The sequence below is a fragment of the Hyposmocoma kahamanoa genome, unplaced genomic scaffold, assembly GCF_003589595.1.
Source record: "Hyposmocoma kahamanoa isolate Upper Pololo Valley unplaced genomic scaffold, ASM358959v1 91, whole genome shotgun sequence".
Taxonomy (NCBI): Eukaryota; Metazoa; Arthropoda; class Insecta; order Lepidoptera; family Cosmopterigidae; genus Hyposmocoma; species Hyposmocoma kahamanoa.
The window spans coordinates 3,133,068-3,145,200 of NW_020654684.1; the positions used below are offsets into that span (position 1 = coordinate 3,133,068).

Below are 12,133 nucleotides of genomic sequence, written 5' to 3' on the forward strand. Positions count from 1 at the left end.
AGTTATTCAAATAACTGTCAAAGTATTATTTGTCTGTGTCAGTCTGTAACACTGGAAGGCCGCTAAGCGTGTTCTTCGGTACCTTAAAGGCACCAAGGATCACCGACTACATTTTAAACCATCAGGTCAGTTCCAACCCGTGTGTTATGTTGATGCCGACTATGGAAACAATCTTGTGGACCGACGTTCATACACCGGTTTTGTATTTTTATTGAACGGTACCCCTATATCATGGGAAGCTCGCAAGCAGCGTACAGTAGCGCTTTCCACGACAGAAGCCGAGTACATGGCTCTGGCGGAGGCTTGCAAGGAGGCTATTTACCTCAAATCGTTCATAACCGAAGTATTCGCCGTCACTCCACAACCCATCATCATACACACTGACAATCAAAGTTCTATCAAATTAGCACACAATAACACTTATCATGCACGCACCAAACATATTGACATTAAACACCACTTCATCCGCGACTCACTTATATTACATAATCTTCACCTGAAATACATACCCACACAAGACATGATTGCGGACATTTTCACAAAACCGTTGCCGAAACTAAAGCACACCAAATGTGCACACTTATTAAGTTTAGGTTAAGGTTTTGTTGTATGTATATAGGGTGTGTAAGTTAGTCATAGGTAGGTGTATATACAGGTTGATATTTTTATATTCAATGTTTATTGGTGTGCAGTGTTTTATATGTATAATTTAAGTGTGTGTTCACTTTGTTATTGTCAACAGGATGTTCACATTGCGGGAGGGTGTTAAACCTGCTTGGTTTCAATGGGAACATCCTGGCCGCTGTATGGTAGATGCGACAGTTATTCAAATAACTGTCAAAGTATTATTTGTCTGTGTCAGTCTGTGCTTCCAAAATTATAATATTAATAGACAGGTACCTATATAAGATTTCAAATTTTATTATTTATTTTGATATTATTTACAGTTTTTTTTTCATAATACCAAGTGACAGGACGAACAGGTTGTGGGTCTGGTGGTAAGCGACACGCCTGTCCATAACAGTTGTAGTGCCACTCAGAGCACTGCCACTGCTCCCGTCACCCTGAGACATAAGTTGACAAGTCTCGTGTACCTGTAATTTCACCAACACCCTTATCTTTCTAAACCGGAACGCAGTAATGCTCACATTATCGCTTGGCGGCAAAAATAGTGAAGGTGGTACTTCTGTGGACGAATTAATTCAAAAGGAGCTCTAAAGTTAGGTACTAAAAATTAAATTTCAATTACAAAAAATAGACGAGATTTTAAAAACTATAAAATTGCAGATTTAAATTTACTGTTTATACAGTTCCACGTATAGGTAAAAATGGTGGTATGAGATTTTGTAGTTCGAAGGAATGCTCATTAAAATACCCATAGTTGCAATTAAAATTTTTTATCGAATTTAATTATTAAAAAACTAGGTGTTATATTTAAGATTTAACTTAAAACAAGACGTAAATATTTTAAAACAGTCGTGAAAATCTAAAACATGCTTCACGGACATAATTCGAAATGTCGCTTACGGGTTTTCTACAAAAAAACAACAAAAAAAACAAATAAGTATTATGAATGAGGAACAAAATCTCACGCTGCCTCTTCCAATATAAGGCCACAAGATTCTAGTACCTAACCAATTGCGAATAAAATAAGTGTCGTTTCATACAATGTCTCAACCAATAACAATAACGGAAACTCGCTGTCCAAACATGATAATAGGTTACTCAAATCTTTTCTAATAAAATGAGCAAAAAAACACCTTATTAAATAGATCGGGGCTTGTTCAGCTACCGAATTAACGAGCGGCGAGCTAACGCAATCATATAATTACAAACTCTGCCAATACCTACAGCTCACTCGAGGGGAGGAGTTTCACCGGCGATCAATACTTGAAACTGGCTACGCTAGGCCTCCAACACGCGCGTTACGTCTCGCTTTAACCCGACAGTAAAGCAAAAAGGACTGAGCGAGACGCAAAATGGTCCCTCCGATTCGCCGGAACAGGTCCTCTGGGCGTACCGTCGTCTCTCATCGCGCTGCCTCAGTCGGCATTAGACACCGCGCGCGCGGACACGGTCGCCGTGCAATGCACGCGTAGATATACAAGTTTCCACCATGCTCGTGCCTCCCGAGATGATGGCGGCTCAATCTAAATTGGTGTATCAAATGAACAAATATTACAACGAACGAGTAGCGAATCGGAAAGCACAAATCACAAAAACCATTCACGAAGTCTGCAGGATCGTTCAGGATGTGCTCAAAGAAGTAGAGCTTCAAGAGCCAAGGTTCATCTCTTCGCTGACGGATTACAATGGACGATTCGAAGGTTTGGAAGTGGTGTCACCGAACGAGTTTGAAATTGTGATTTATTTAAATCAAATGGGTGTTCTCAATTTTGTGGACGACGGATCTTTACCTGGATGTGCTGTGCTCAAACTGAGTGACGGCAGGAAACGCTCCATGTCCCTCTGGGTAGAGTTCATCACGGCGTCGGGGTACCTGTCCGCGAGGAAGATCAGGTCTCGATTCCAGACGCTGGTGGCTCAAGCGTGTGACAAATGTTCCTATAGAGACTGCGTTAAAATGATCGCAGAAACCACAGAAGTGAAATTGCGTATACGAGAACGATATATTGTGCAAATAACTCCAGCTTTCAAGTGTGCCGGTCTGTGGCCACGATCGGCGGCACACTGGCCACTGCCCGCTATTCCATGGCCACATCCAAATATCGTAGCCGAAGTGAAAACGGAAGGATTTGATCTCTTATCGAAGGAATGTTTGACTTTGCAGGGAAAGAATTCCGCAATGGAAGGAGATGCTTGGGTATTAAATTTCCTGGAAGCCGAAAACAGGCTTCTGCAAGGCGGGTGCCGGCGGAAATGTCTCAGCTTACTTAAAACAATACGAGACAGGCATTTAGACCTGCCGGGTAACCCGGTCACCTGCTATCATATGAAGACGCTGCTTCTATACGAATGTGAGAAACATCCGCGGGAACACGAATGGGACGAAGCCGCCATCGGAGACAGGATCAATGGCATATTCCTTCAGCTGATATCCTCGCTGCAATGTCGCAGGTGTCCGCACTACTTCCTGCCTCACGTGGACTTGTTCAAAGGCAAGTCGCCGACGGCGCTGGAGAACGCCGCGAAGCAAGTGTGGCGATTAACGAGGGAGATACTCACGAATTCCAGAGCCTTCGAAAAGCTGTGAGCTCAGAGAAGATTGGTACATTCGTAATGAGTTCGCGTCGCATTGCAGTGCAGTGTTGTGAATAATCCTATAATATTCAATCTCGAGTCATTTTAGTAGGTGTAGTTGTAAGGAAACCGTTGGTTTGTTTTGATTAGAATGTGCTGAACGAAGTGACTTAAAAGTATACGCGAATTATGTTTTACTTTTGTGAAATTTTTCGAAAATTCCACTCGGCTACAGACTGTAAGTAGACGTGATAATTATTAAGATTACGAACGTTTTCGATAATTATTATTTGTGATATAATGTAAATAGCTTACTTGTTGTACAATTTTAGTGATATTTAATTTAAAAAGGACACCCTGTATTTATTTGACTGAAATCTTATAATAGTAGGCGTATAATCGAAAGTTAAAATTAAAAAAAAAATTACGCAATGACTTATTTCTTTACTTGATGAAGAATACCCTTGTTGGCCCTTATTTAAGCACCATAAAAACAAAAATATTTGAAATCGCATCAGACATTATTTTTAATGCATTATTTACAACGTTTTAAAGTAATATAAGTCAAGTAGTAGACTTTAAAAAAAAACCTAATCTATAGACAACTCCTCTTCATCTAACCACGTCAACTTAAAGTGGAGATTCGCATGAAAGTATCCAACAACAGAATTGTAATCAATATGAATGACGTCATAAAACAACTTCAAAATTTTAACTACCACCCGCATTCTAGATAACACGTACCAACATTAAAGGAACAATTTATAATGTTCGTTACAAGAGAATGCAAAGTCACGACAATCTCCATTGGGGGTGGTGTCAAGTTACATAGGCCTTTATGTTTACTTTTTAAGGACCATCGTATAGTAGGCCTTATAAATGGCTTTATACATTGACGCGAATAACGTCCAATGTTTCTTTAATAAGATTATAGTATGCTTAAAATAAACGAAACCATCGCGTGGAAAATTGCATGTTGGAGGAGATAGAAAGAAAATTGACAATAAATTTTATCGTCAACAAGACCTATTATTCCCAGCAGTCACGTGAAGTTATGCAAAATCCATAGAAATCCATCCATCATTATACAGCTATGCTGCCCTTGGAACGAAAAAGGGCACAACAAGTATTTTTATCAAAATTGAGTTACACTTCAGAGATGAAGAATTAAAAAAAAAAATTATTTATATATATTTTAATTATTTTAAGTTATATTTGACGCTATTATGTTAAAAATACTATAATATCAAAGGATTTTACTTAGTAATGTACGGAATTGCGCACTTCAGTTCTATTCATGAGTTAAGTATTAAAAGTCGCATTTGAATTAGTTACGTCGTTTTTTTTTCTACTAATTTAAACGAGAGAATTAAGATAATTTTTAAACGGGCTGTTCTGAATACAACGAACGTTTATATATAAAACATATTACTATGGTATGTATTTATAATATAAATAAAGTACTTAATATCAAATGTATCTTTTAACTATAATTTTTACCAGAAAAACTTAAAAACAATATTTAAACACATATTTAGAATTTGCTGCTTGTGACTTTCTCTCTTTCGAAGGCAGTATGATAATGGTAAATACTAAATATCTGTTGTTCAAATTGTCAAATAAAATTATCATGAGAAAATTTCTCTGCAAAAATTTGCCATACCACAATAGATCAACGTAGTAGACTTTTGAAATTCATTATTGCGAACTTCCGTGCTTCTGTATGAATAAAAATGGTCAATTTATAAACTAAGTAAACGATTTCGTTTTATTTAAAGTATAAAATAGAAAGATAATCATGAGCAAAATAAGCGTGTTAAGTGCGAGGGTTTAAATTGAAAATTTGGTTAGGAAGTACTTACTATGGATTACAGCGAACCTTACTTTTATGCTACACGATGAGTTTAACGCAAAAGTGAACACGTATTTATAGTTATAGGTTTAGGAAAATGTGCATAACTATATATAGCAATTGGTTTCTTTCAGGAATTGATTTAAGATAGCCCGGGTGCTTTAAATTCTATAGTCAAATATGTTGATGAGCATAGACTACTACAACATTATTATTATATAGCAATTAGCAATTAATAATAATATACAAATATTTCTCTCGACTCAGGAATCGAACCCGGGACCTCTGCGTAACAGTTGAGCATGATAACCGTTCGGCCACAGAGGCAGTTAACTATATTTGTATTATATTATGTTCATTATACTATATACACTTTAAGACGACGTTATGTGGAAGTCTTTGGGCCTCTGTTTACCCCGGTATGAGGTAGGCGGGATGGCATATGGATGGATAAAGGCGTGCCGTGATTGGGGAGACGCACGGTCTGACTCTGCTATCAATCAGGGTAAACCCGTAACTTTTAGGGCATTGATCGATAAAACAAATCCATTGCACCAGCTATACAGCCATTTGGATGTTGCCAGTTCTGTAAGTCAGAGGTAAATAACCTTAAGTGCCAAATAGTAAGACTACAGAGCGTTTACAAGAGAATGAGGTCCTTAATTAATCATTTAAAATATTACGGTCAAATAAAATATCGATTGTGAACTGGCAATTGGTACTATCTCAATTTTCTAAAGATTTCACTTTTTAATACCATTTTATACTATTTCGTACTACGCAGCATTGCAAGAAATTCCATTGTTTCTAATAACCTGTGTAAAAAATATATTTAAAAACTACGTATTTTTATTTAATAAACCAGATGCTACATAAATGACGCAAACAAGTTTTTTCTTCATCCCTGTAAAGTTGTCAAAATTGAGACAGTACCGGTTGCCAGTTCACAGTCGATATGTTAAATAAAAAACAAACCACAATAGAACTTAACGTCTTTTACCATGCGTGTTTTTTACATTCTAAAGCAATATTTGTAAAAACATCTAAATTCCAAAACATGGACTTAAGGTTCTTCCCTTACAGAATTATAAAAAAATTCTTGATAAGACGAACGCTGCCTTACTTTTATTTCGTCGTTATTTTTGAGACATACAGTTTAGACAATAGTTATAGGTGATAAAATGGTTTGTCGGAATGTTTAACATTATCTCTGATGTTCAGCTATAGCCTCTTAAATTTGCCATGTGCCGTAAAATAGCGTATAATAAGATAATTGCTATATAGAAATTAATGCTACAGCAGGCAAAAACAAATGATGATTAATTTATGTTATATTGGGTGTTAACGGGCTATGATGATGATATTGGGATGAATGAGTGAATAAAATATTCTTTATTGTACATACAATTATAATTACAACACAAACCAGTAACTAAAGTATAAGAGTAGTAAGATAATGTGCAACAAGCGGTCTTATTGCTATGTAGCAATTTACTTAAATTTGTTAATGAGAATATTTATAATGATTATTAAAAAGACATATTGATACCTTAATCGAGTAAAACTTCACCTCCCATGCAAGAGATTTAAGGTTTGAGTTTGTATTGTGTTCTTTTTTTTTTGTTGGAAAGAGGGTACCTCCATAGTAGTCCCATTTAATTTAGAAGAAAATCATCCACCTCTGAGGGTGGCTGTTCACGCATAAAGATTCATTTTTATAAATCGCGCCTAAATTTTATTCCATGGAGCAATTATTTTAATGGTTGATTTTGCTATTCTCCAATTCAAGGCGTTTCTTCTCTCTCAGTATACTTTGAGTAGTGAGAACCGATTTTTATTATCTCCTGTGTCAAGTTCCGTATTGTGGCGAACTAGGGGATGAATCCGGGTTTGCGCACTTTCCGGTAACCGATTTCAATAAAACTTGGCAAATAGATGTAATTCCACGTACTTTTAAGGTCGGTTTTTTTAGTATTCTGTACTGAGATTATTATAATATCATGGACGGGACGAACAACTCGTGCGCCTGACGGTAACGACATCCTTATCTTACCTTATCTTATAAGTTGCAATGCCACTTTAAATCGCAATGTTCTGATGGGCACTGTCACTGCGCCTGGCACCCTGGCACAAAGTTGCCAAATACACATGCTGACATTATTGTTTGGCGGCAGAAATAAGTAAGCCTGGCAGTACTTCCTCGGACGAAATATTTCACACAGAGCTCTATTCCTACTAAACAATCACTCATGGTAATAATGAAGGAAAATTTCGAGACGCCATCAGCGTAACGGAGCTCTTAGAACTATGCGACACGCAGGGCACGACAAAAGATGTGCCATTGACTGGGGAGTGACACTACACATAAATGCGCTCTCCGAGCTTTAACCCGACCTTTACATGCTCTCCCTGCTCCGGCCAAAATGGGGTCGGTTTCGCCGTTCAGAGGGAATACTTCTTTAATGAAGGTATGGTGACTCTTCAGCCTGTGGGTTACCGGCACGTAATGGTGTAAGGGGATGCCGCGGGTTAGCCTCTTTTTCTTTACCTTTCTTCCTAGGTTTACGGACGGACGATATAAATCCCTTAAAGTAGCGTGTACGGACCATTAACGCGTATTTGTATTTATGATGATGGTGAATTATAAAAACGTAAGCAAAATAAAACAAATAATGTAGATTATTAAAATTAACATACATTGCATCAACAAAACCGAATTAGAGAACAAAAATAAAATAAAATAAGAAAGTCACAGCGGCGTGATGGGTCGTTTCAAAACAATTTATGGTCTCTATAAAAAACCACGCAAGTGCTCTCAATGTGGTATAATAAACAATGTCGCACCAAATCCGTACAATTACCATGTTATAAAATAGTGTCCGAATAATACAAAACCGAATAAAAGTGTAACGATTTCGATAGCCAAAATGGGGGCCACCATCGAAAAAGTCACTACAAGGCGCGGAGAAGAACGTCTGTGATAATAAAACATTCCAATACATGCTTAGATAAGTTGAATAAGATACGTAATGTGGGCTACAATGCCACCGAAAAATACATTGACAAGATAAAATTAAAACCAGATGACCGACATACTAAGCTATATAAAAAAAGAATCTAACACACTTTTTAACACACAATTTTTATTTATCGAGTGTTTGGAATTGGCGTACCCACCTAAACTTTAATCGAGAACTTGAGCAAAGAAAGAGGTAGAGCTTTATTAGTAAGCATGCACGGAAAATACAGTTTACATAATTTTAGATTAGTATAGTTCAACTTGTTGCGCTAGTAATTGGTATACAAATATTAGTAGCAAAGTAGGCAACGTTCACATTTATTATTAAAGTCATATTGAATTATATGATTAGGATTTTTTTAATAGAATAATGTAATTTGAAAAAAAAAAGATTTATTTATTTACAATCAAAACAGTGACTTCATGATTCTCCACATTCGGGATTTCGATCGGAATATCCTGGAGAAAGAAAATAATGAACGCAGGCTTTATGTCAGCCTGTGACAAAACGTATGGTATATGTGCAAAAAGATTTTATCGCAATTATGTCTATTTATAATATTGGTACAATGTAAACGCGATTAAAAAGTTATTTTAGTTAGAAAAAAAATGCCGAAACCGAAAATATCCGAACCGAAGTTTCAGAGCTCTATAACCATGCCATAAACAAGCTTCGGCCGGCGGCTGCGCCCACGCACCCGTTTGTTTCACCTCACTTAAAGTCAGTTTGCTCTGCGACCTATTATAACTTCCTTTTTTTTGTCTCCGTTTCAAATTGTTATGTTTATTTTAAATAAATTGTTTAAGTGAAATGCAGTGTTATAGCCAAAATTAATCATCTGGTAGGACTACATACCAGGGCCCCAATTCTAGCAACTTTAAATCATCTCAGTTGTGTGTAATAGTGTCAATGGCATGATTTTGTACGCTTGGTATTGTGATAGCCGTTGAGATAATATTCAACTGACATTGTAATTTTTTGGCATCCTGCTCTTCAATGGCGAGTCCATAGTGTAGTCTACCAATATTATAAATATTTCATTTGAAAACTAAAATATTAATTAAACAAGATAGAAATTAAGGTACGCACAGTAATTTCCACGGGAGTTTTAATAAGGCAACATCGATTGTCAGTGATTGCATATTCATTCATGCATCCATCAGGCCATTCCACAGACACGATGGAGACTCAACTGCATTGCAACCAAATTTTAACTCAATTTATCAAATATTATCATAATTGTAATACAATCTTAGTGGACTCTCAAGGGAATTGCAATGACCAATGGCTTTAAGAGAATTAGAAGACCTGAGGCCGGATTTAGATAAATTGAACTAACCATCAACGGCACATGTTCCATTTGTATTTAAATATATGTTTTGTGTTGAAGAATAGCTCAGCTCAAGATATGAAATGCCAAAAATGAACGCCAACAAATAAATGAAATCAACAGAATATTAAACTCTGAGATCAAATATCGACAACGGTTAACAAGATAACCAATTGGTACATAAACGCTTTCGGAGATAACACTACATAATTTATGTACTATTTAATTTAACCAGTTTATTGTGACAGCTTTTAATTTGGACTTGATGATAACGGAATAGGAATCGCGATTAGTCAATTCGTCAAAAAATATTTCGTCCAAGGAAGTACTGCTACGTTACCTATTCTGCCGCCAAGGCTGTGATGTGTGTTTCATGTAATGTGAGGATTACTGTGTTCCGGTTATAGCAGATAAGGGCGTTGGTGCAGTAAAAGACACATGGGACTTGTCAATTACCAGGCTCACCGACTTGTTCGTCCCGTCAATTAATATTATAAAAAAAACGATTTTGTATAGATTTTGTCACGAACGAAGTCCAGTTCCGGAGTCATTTGGAGCGCAAAGTCTTCAAAAAAGCTTGGAGTGCTCAATAGAGCGAACTTTTCACCAGGTCACCGAACTTTTGTTATATAAAACACAAGTACGGCTCCATTTTACTCGCATCTCTAGGCATGAGCTTACACACACCAGCTTGACCCACTTGACTCCATCCAACGGGTCAGAAGGTCTTAGAAGGCTACTCTTCCGAACATCGGGGGATAGAGTAGGAGTTCCTCAGGGTTCTGTACTGTTCGCAACCCTCTTTCAGCTGCATATAAATGATATGTTGATTCCAGGTACTTTTGGGTATGCTGATCTTTTTATCGTGTCGACACTTCTTTTATTTTGGTACTATATTGACCCTGAACCCTGACCGTACTAACGTTGCAACTTTGACTACGCGCTGTCCGTGGTCGCGTAGAGATCTACCCTCGTACAGGTATTAGGACGCAAGGGGTACATCAGTAAGTGCTGTATGGACTGCGTTGGGACACCGCAGTTACATTGGGCTTGACTAGTATCCTTGAAACCCCATTTACACATCGTATCTCTACAGCGTCCTACCTGAGTGCGAAGGCGATTTGAGGACTTCCACATGTATATATGATGTGCTGATGGACAGGTGCTTGACCAATGCAAGGGTCAGTGGAGAAGAAACCCAGTCTTGTCAAGAGTCCACGGTTAGTCGTTTGAATTTGACACTTAAGGCAGTCTCCGATTGGAGCGATACCAATCTTGTCAAATTTAATATTACCAAAACGCAGGGGGTGGTTATCTCCCCTAAACGGATTTCTCCCGGCCCGGGAATCGAACCCGGAACCTCTGCGCCCGAGACCTTTAGAAAACCAAGCAAGAAAATGTTTTGAATATTTTGATCCCTTGAATTTCAAAGTGAAGTGATTTAATAGTTTGACGAACGTCCGGTCGCCTGAGGCTCTCAGAAATTATTTTCTTAAAATGGGCAGTGTTCAGCAATTGACTCATTGGGTGAAATATAACTAAGTAAGAGTTTCTGGAAAACGCAATTTTCATACATTTAACACTTCCCTCGCCGCGGCCGGTCGCGGAGGCCCCGGGCCGCGATGGCGCGAATTGCCGCGAACAAACAACCTCATAATCATAGCCTGCTGCTTGAGAGCGTTTGAGTAGCTCTGCGGTTAGGGGTCCGTCGTCGAGATTGAAAATATTTAACTTTGTTTGTTCGTATTCCGAAAGCAGAACTAAGCATACTATTCAAGAAATATAAACATATTATCTATTAATTTAATTTTATTTACATTAGAAAAAATATATATAATAACCAGTGACTGAAATTCAGGGAGTCAATGTAGCTAAAGAATAACGTGGACATTCCCTTCTATAAATCTCGGGAGTTTTCGGAACTGATTATATTTGAATTATGCGTATTATTTATTAAAATTTGAGTACATTGACGACAAATTATTATTTCCTATTGAGTATTAGCTACAAACTATTGTCACAAACAATAATATTGTACTTGTGTTTCTATTTAAATAAAATAAACATGAGACACCCTACAAAAATATATTTTATAGGCAATAAAAACTAATTACAGAGTGTGTATTGTGTTCTAACTAACTAAAATTCCATAATAACACTAACGTGAAAATGTCAGTGGAACTGTAGAACAACGTTTTTCCGTCAATTAAAACCCTTGGTCATATCCGCAAAATAACAACTTTTCAAGAGAGAGTTTTAAAAATTTCATGTAATGAGATCAGACGGTAACTATATCATGTTTTTTTTTAAATAATATCTAGTAACGGGATGACCTAGTCTGATGGTAAGCTACACGCCTGTCTATAACAGTTGCAGTGCCACTCAGAGCTTTGAATCGCACAGATCTGAGGAGCACTGCCACTGCGCCCGTCACCTTGAGACGTAAGTTGACAAGTCCCATGTGTCTATAATTTCACAATGTCTAATAAACAGTCATATATAAGTAATTTTTTACATGTAGTTCGTATTATTGTTATTGCTTTTGACGTATTATCAAGTGGATTTATTATACTAATGGTACGAATTGTAAGTTATATCCTTTTGTACCGCAGGACAAGAATACGCATACGTTACTGTAATATACATACGTATTTTTTCTTAGAAGTACCCCAGCAAGGTTTCTCGGAAATGTTTATTTCAGAACCCTTTTAATGAAATCAAGCGTACGCA

General features: G+C 37.2%; 2 protein-coding genes across 10 annotated transcripts in view; one reads left to right on the forward strand and one right to left on the reverse strand.

Annotated features, from left to right (window-relative positions):
* Nucleotides 1-12,133, reverse strand: part of LOC113236336 (neurobeachin) — a 545,925-nt gene that overhangs the window by 114,302 nt on the left and 419,490 nt on the right. The window lies entirely within an intron of this gene.
* LOC113236341 (protein mab-21) lies at nucleotides 2,046-3,600 on the forward strand. The gene has a single exon (XM_026472377.1). It carries the CDS (start codon nucleotides 2,117-2,119, stop codon nucleotides 3,212-3,214), a length of 1,098 nt encoding a protein of 365 aa, XP_026328162.1. The 5' UTR covers nucleotides 2,046-2,116; the 3' UTR covers nucleotides 3,215-3,600.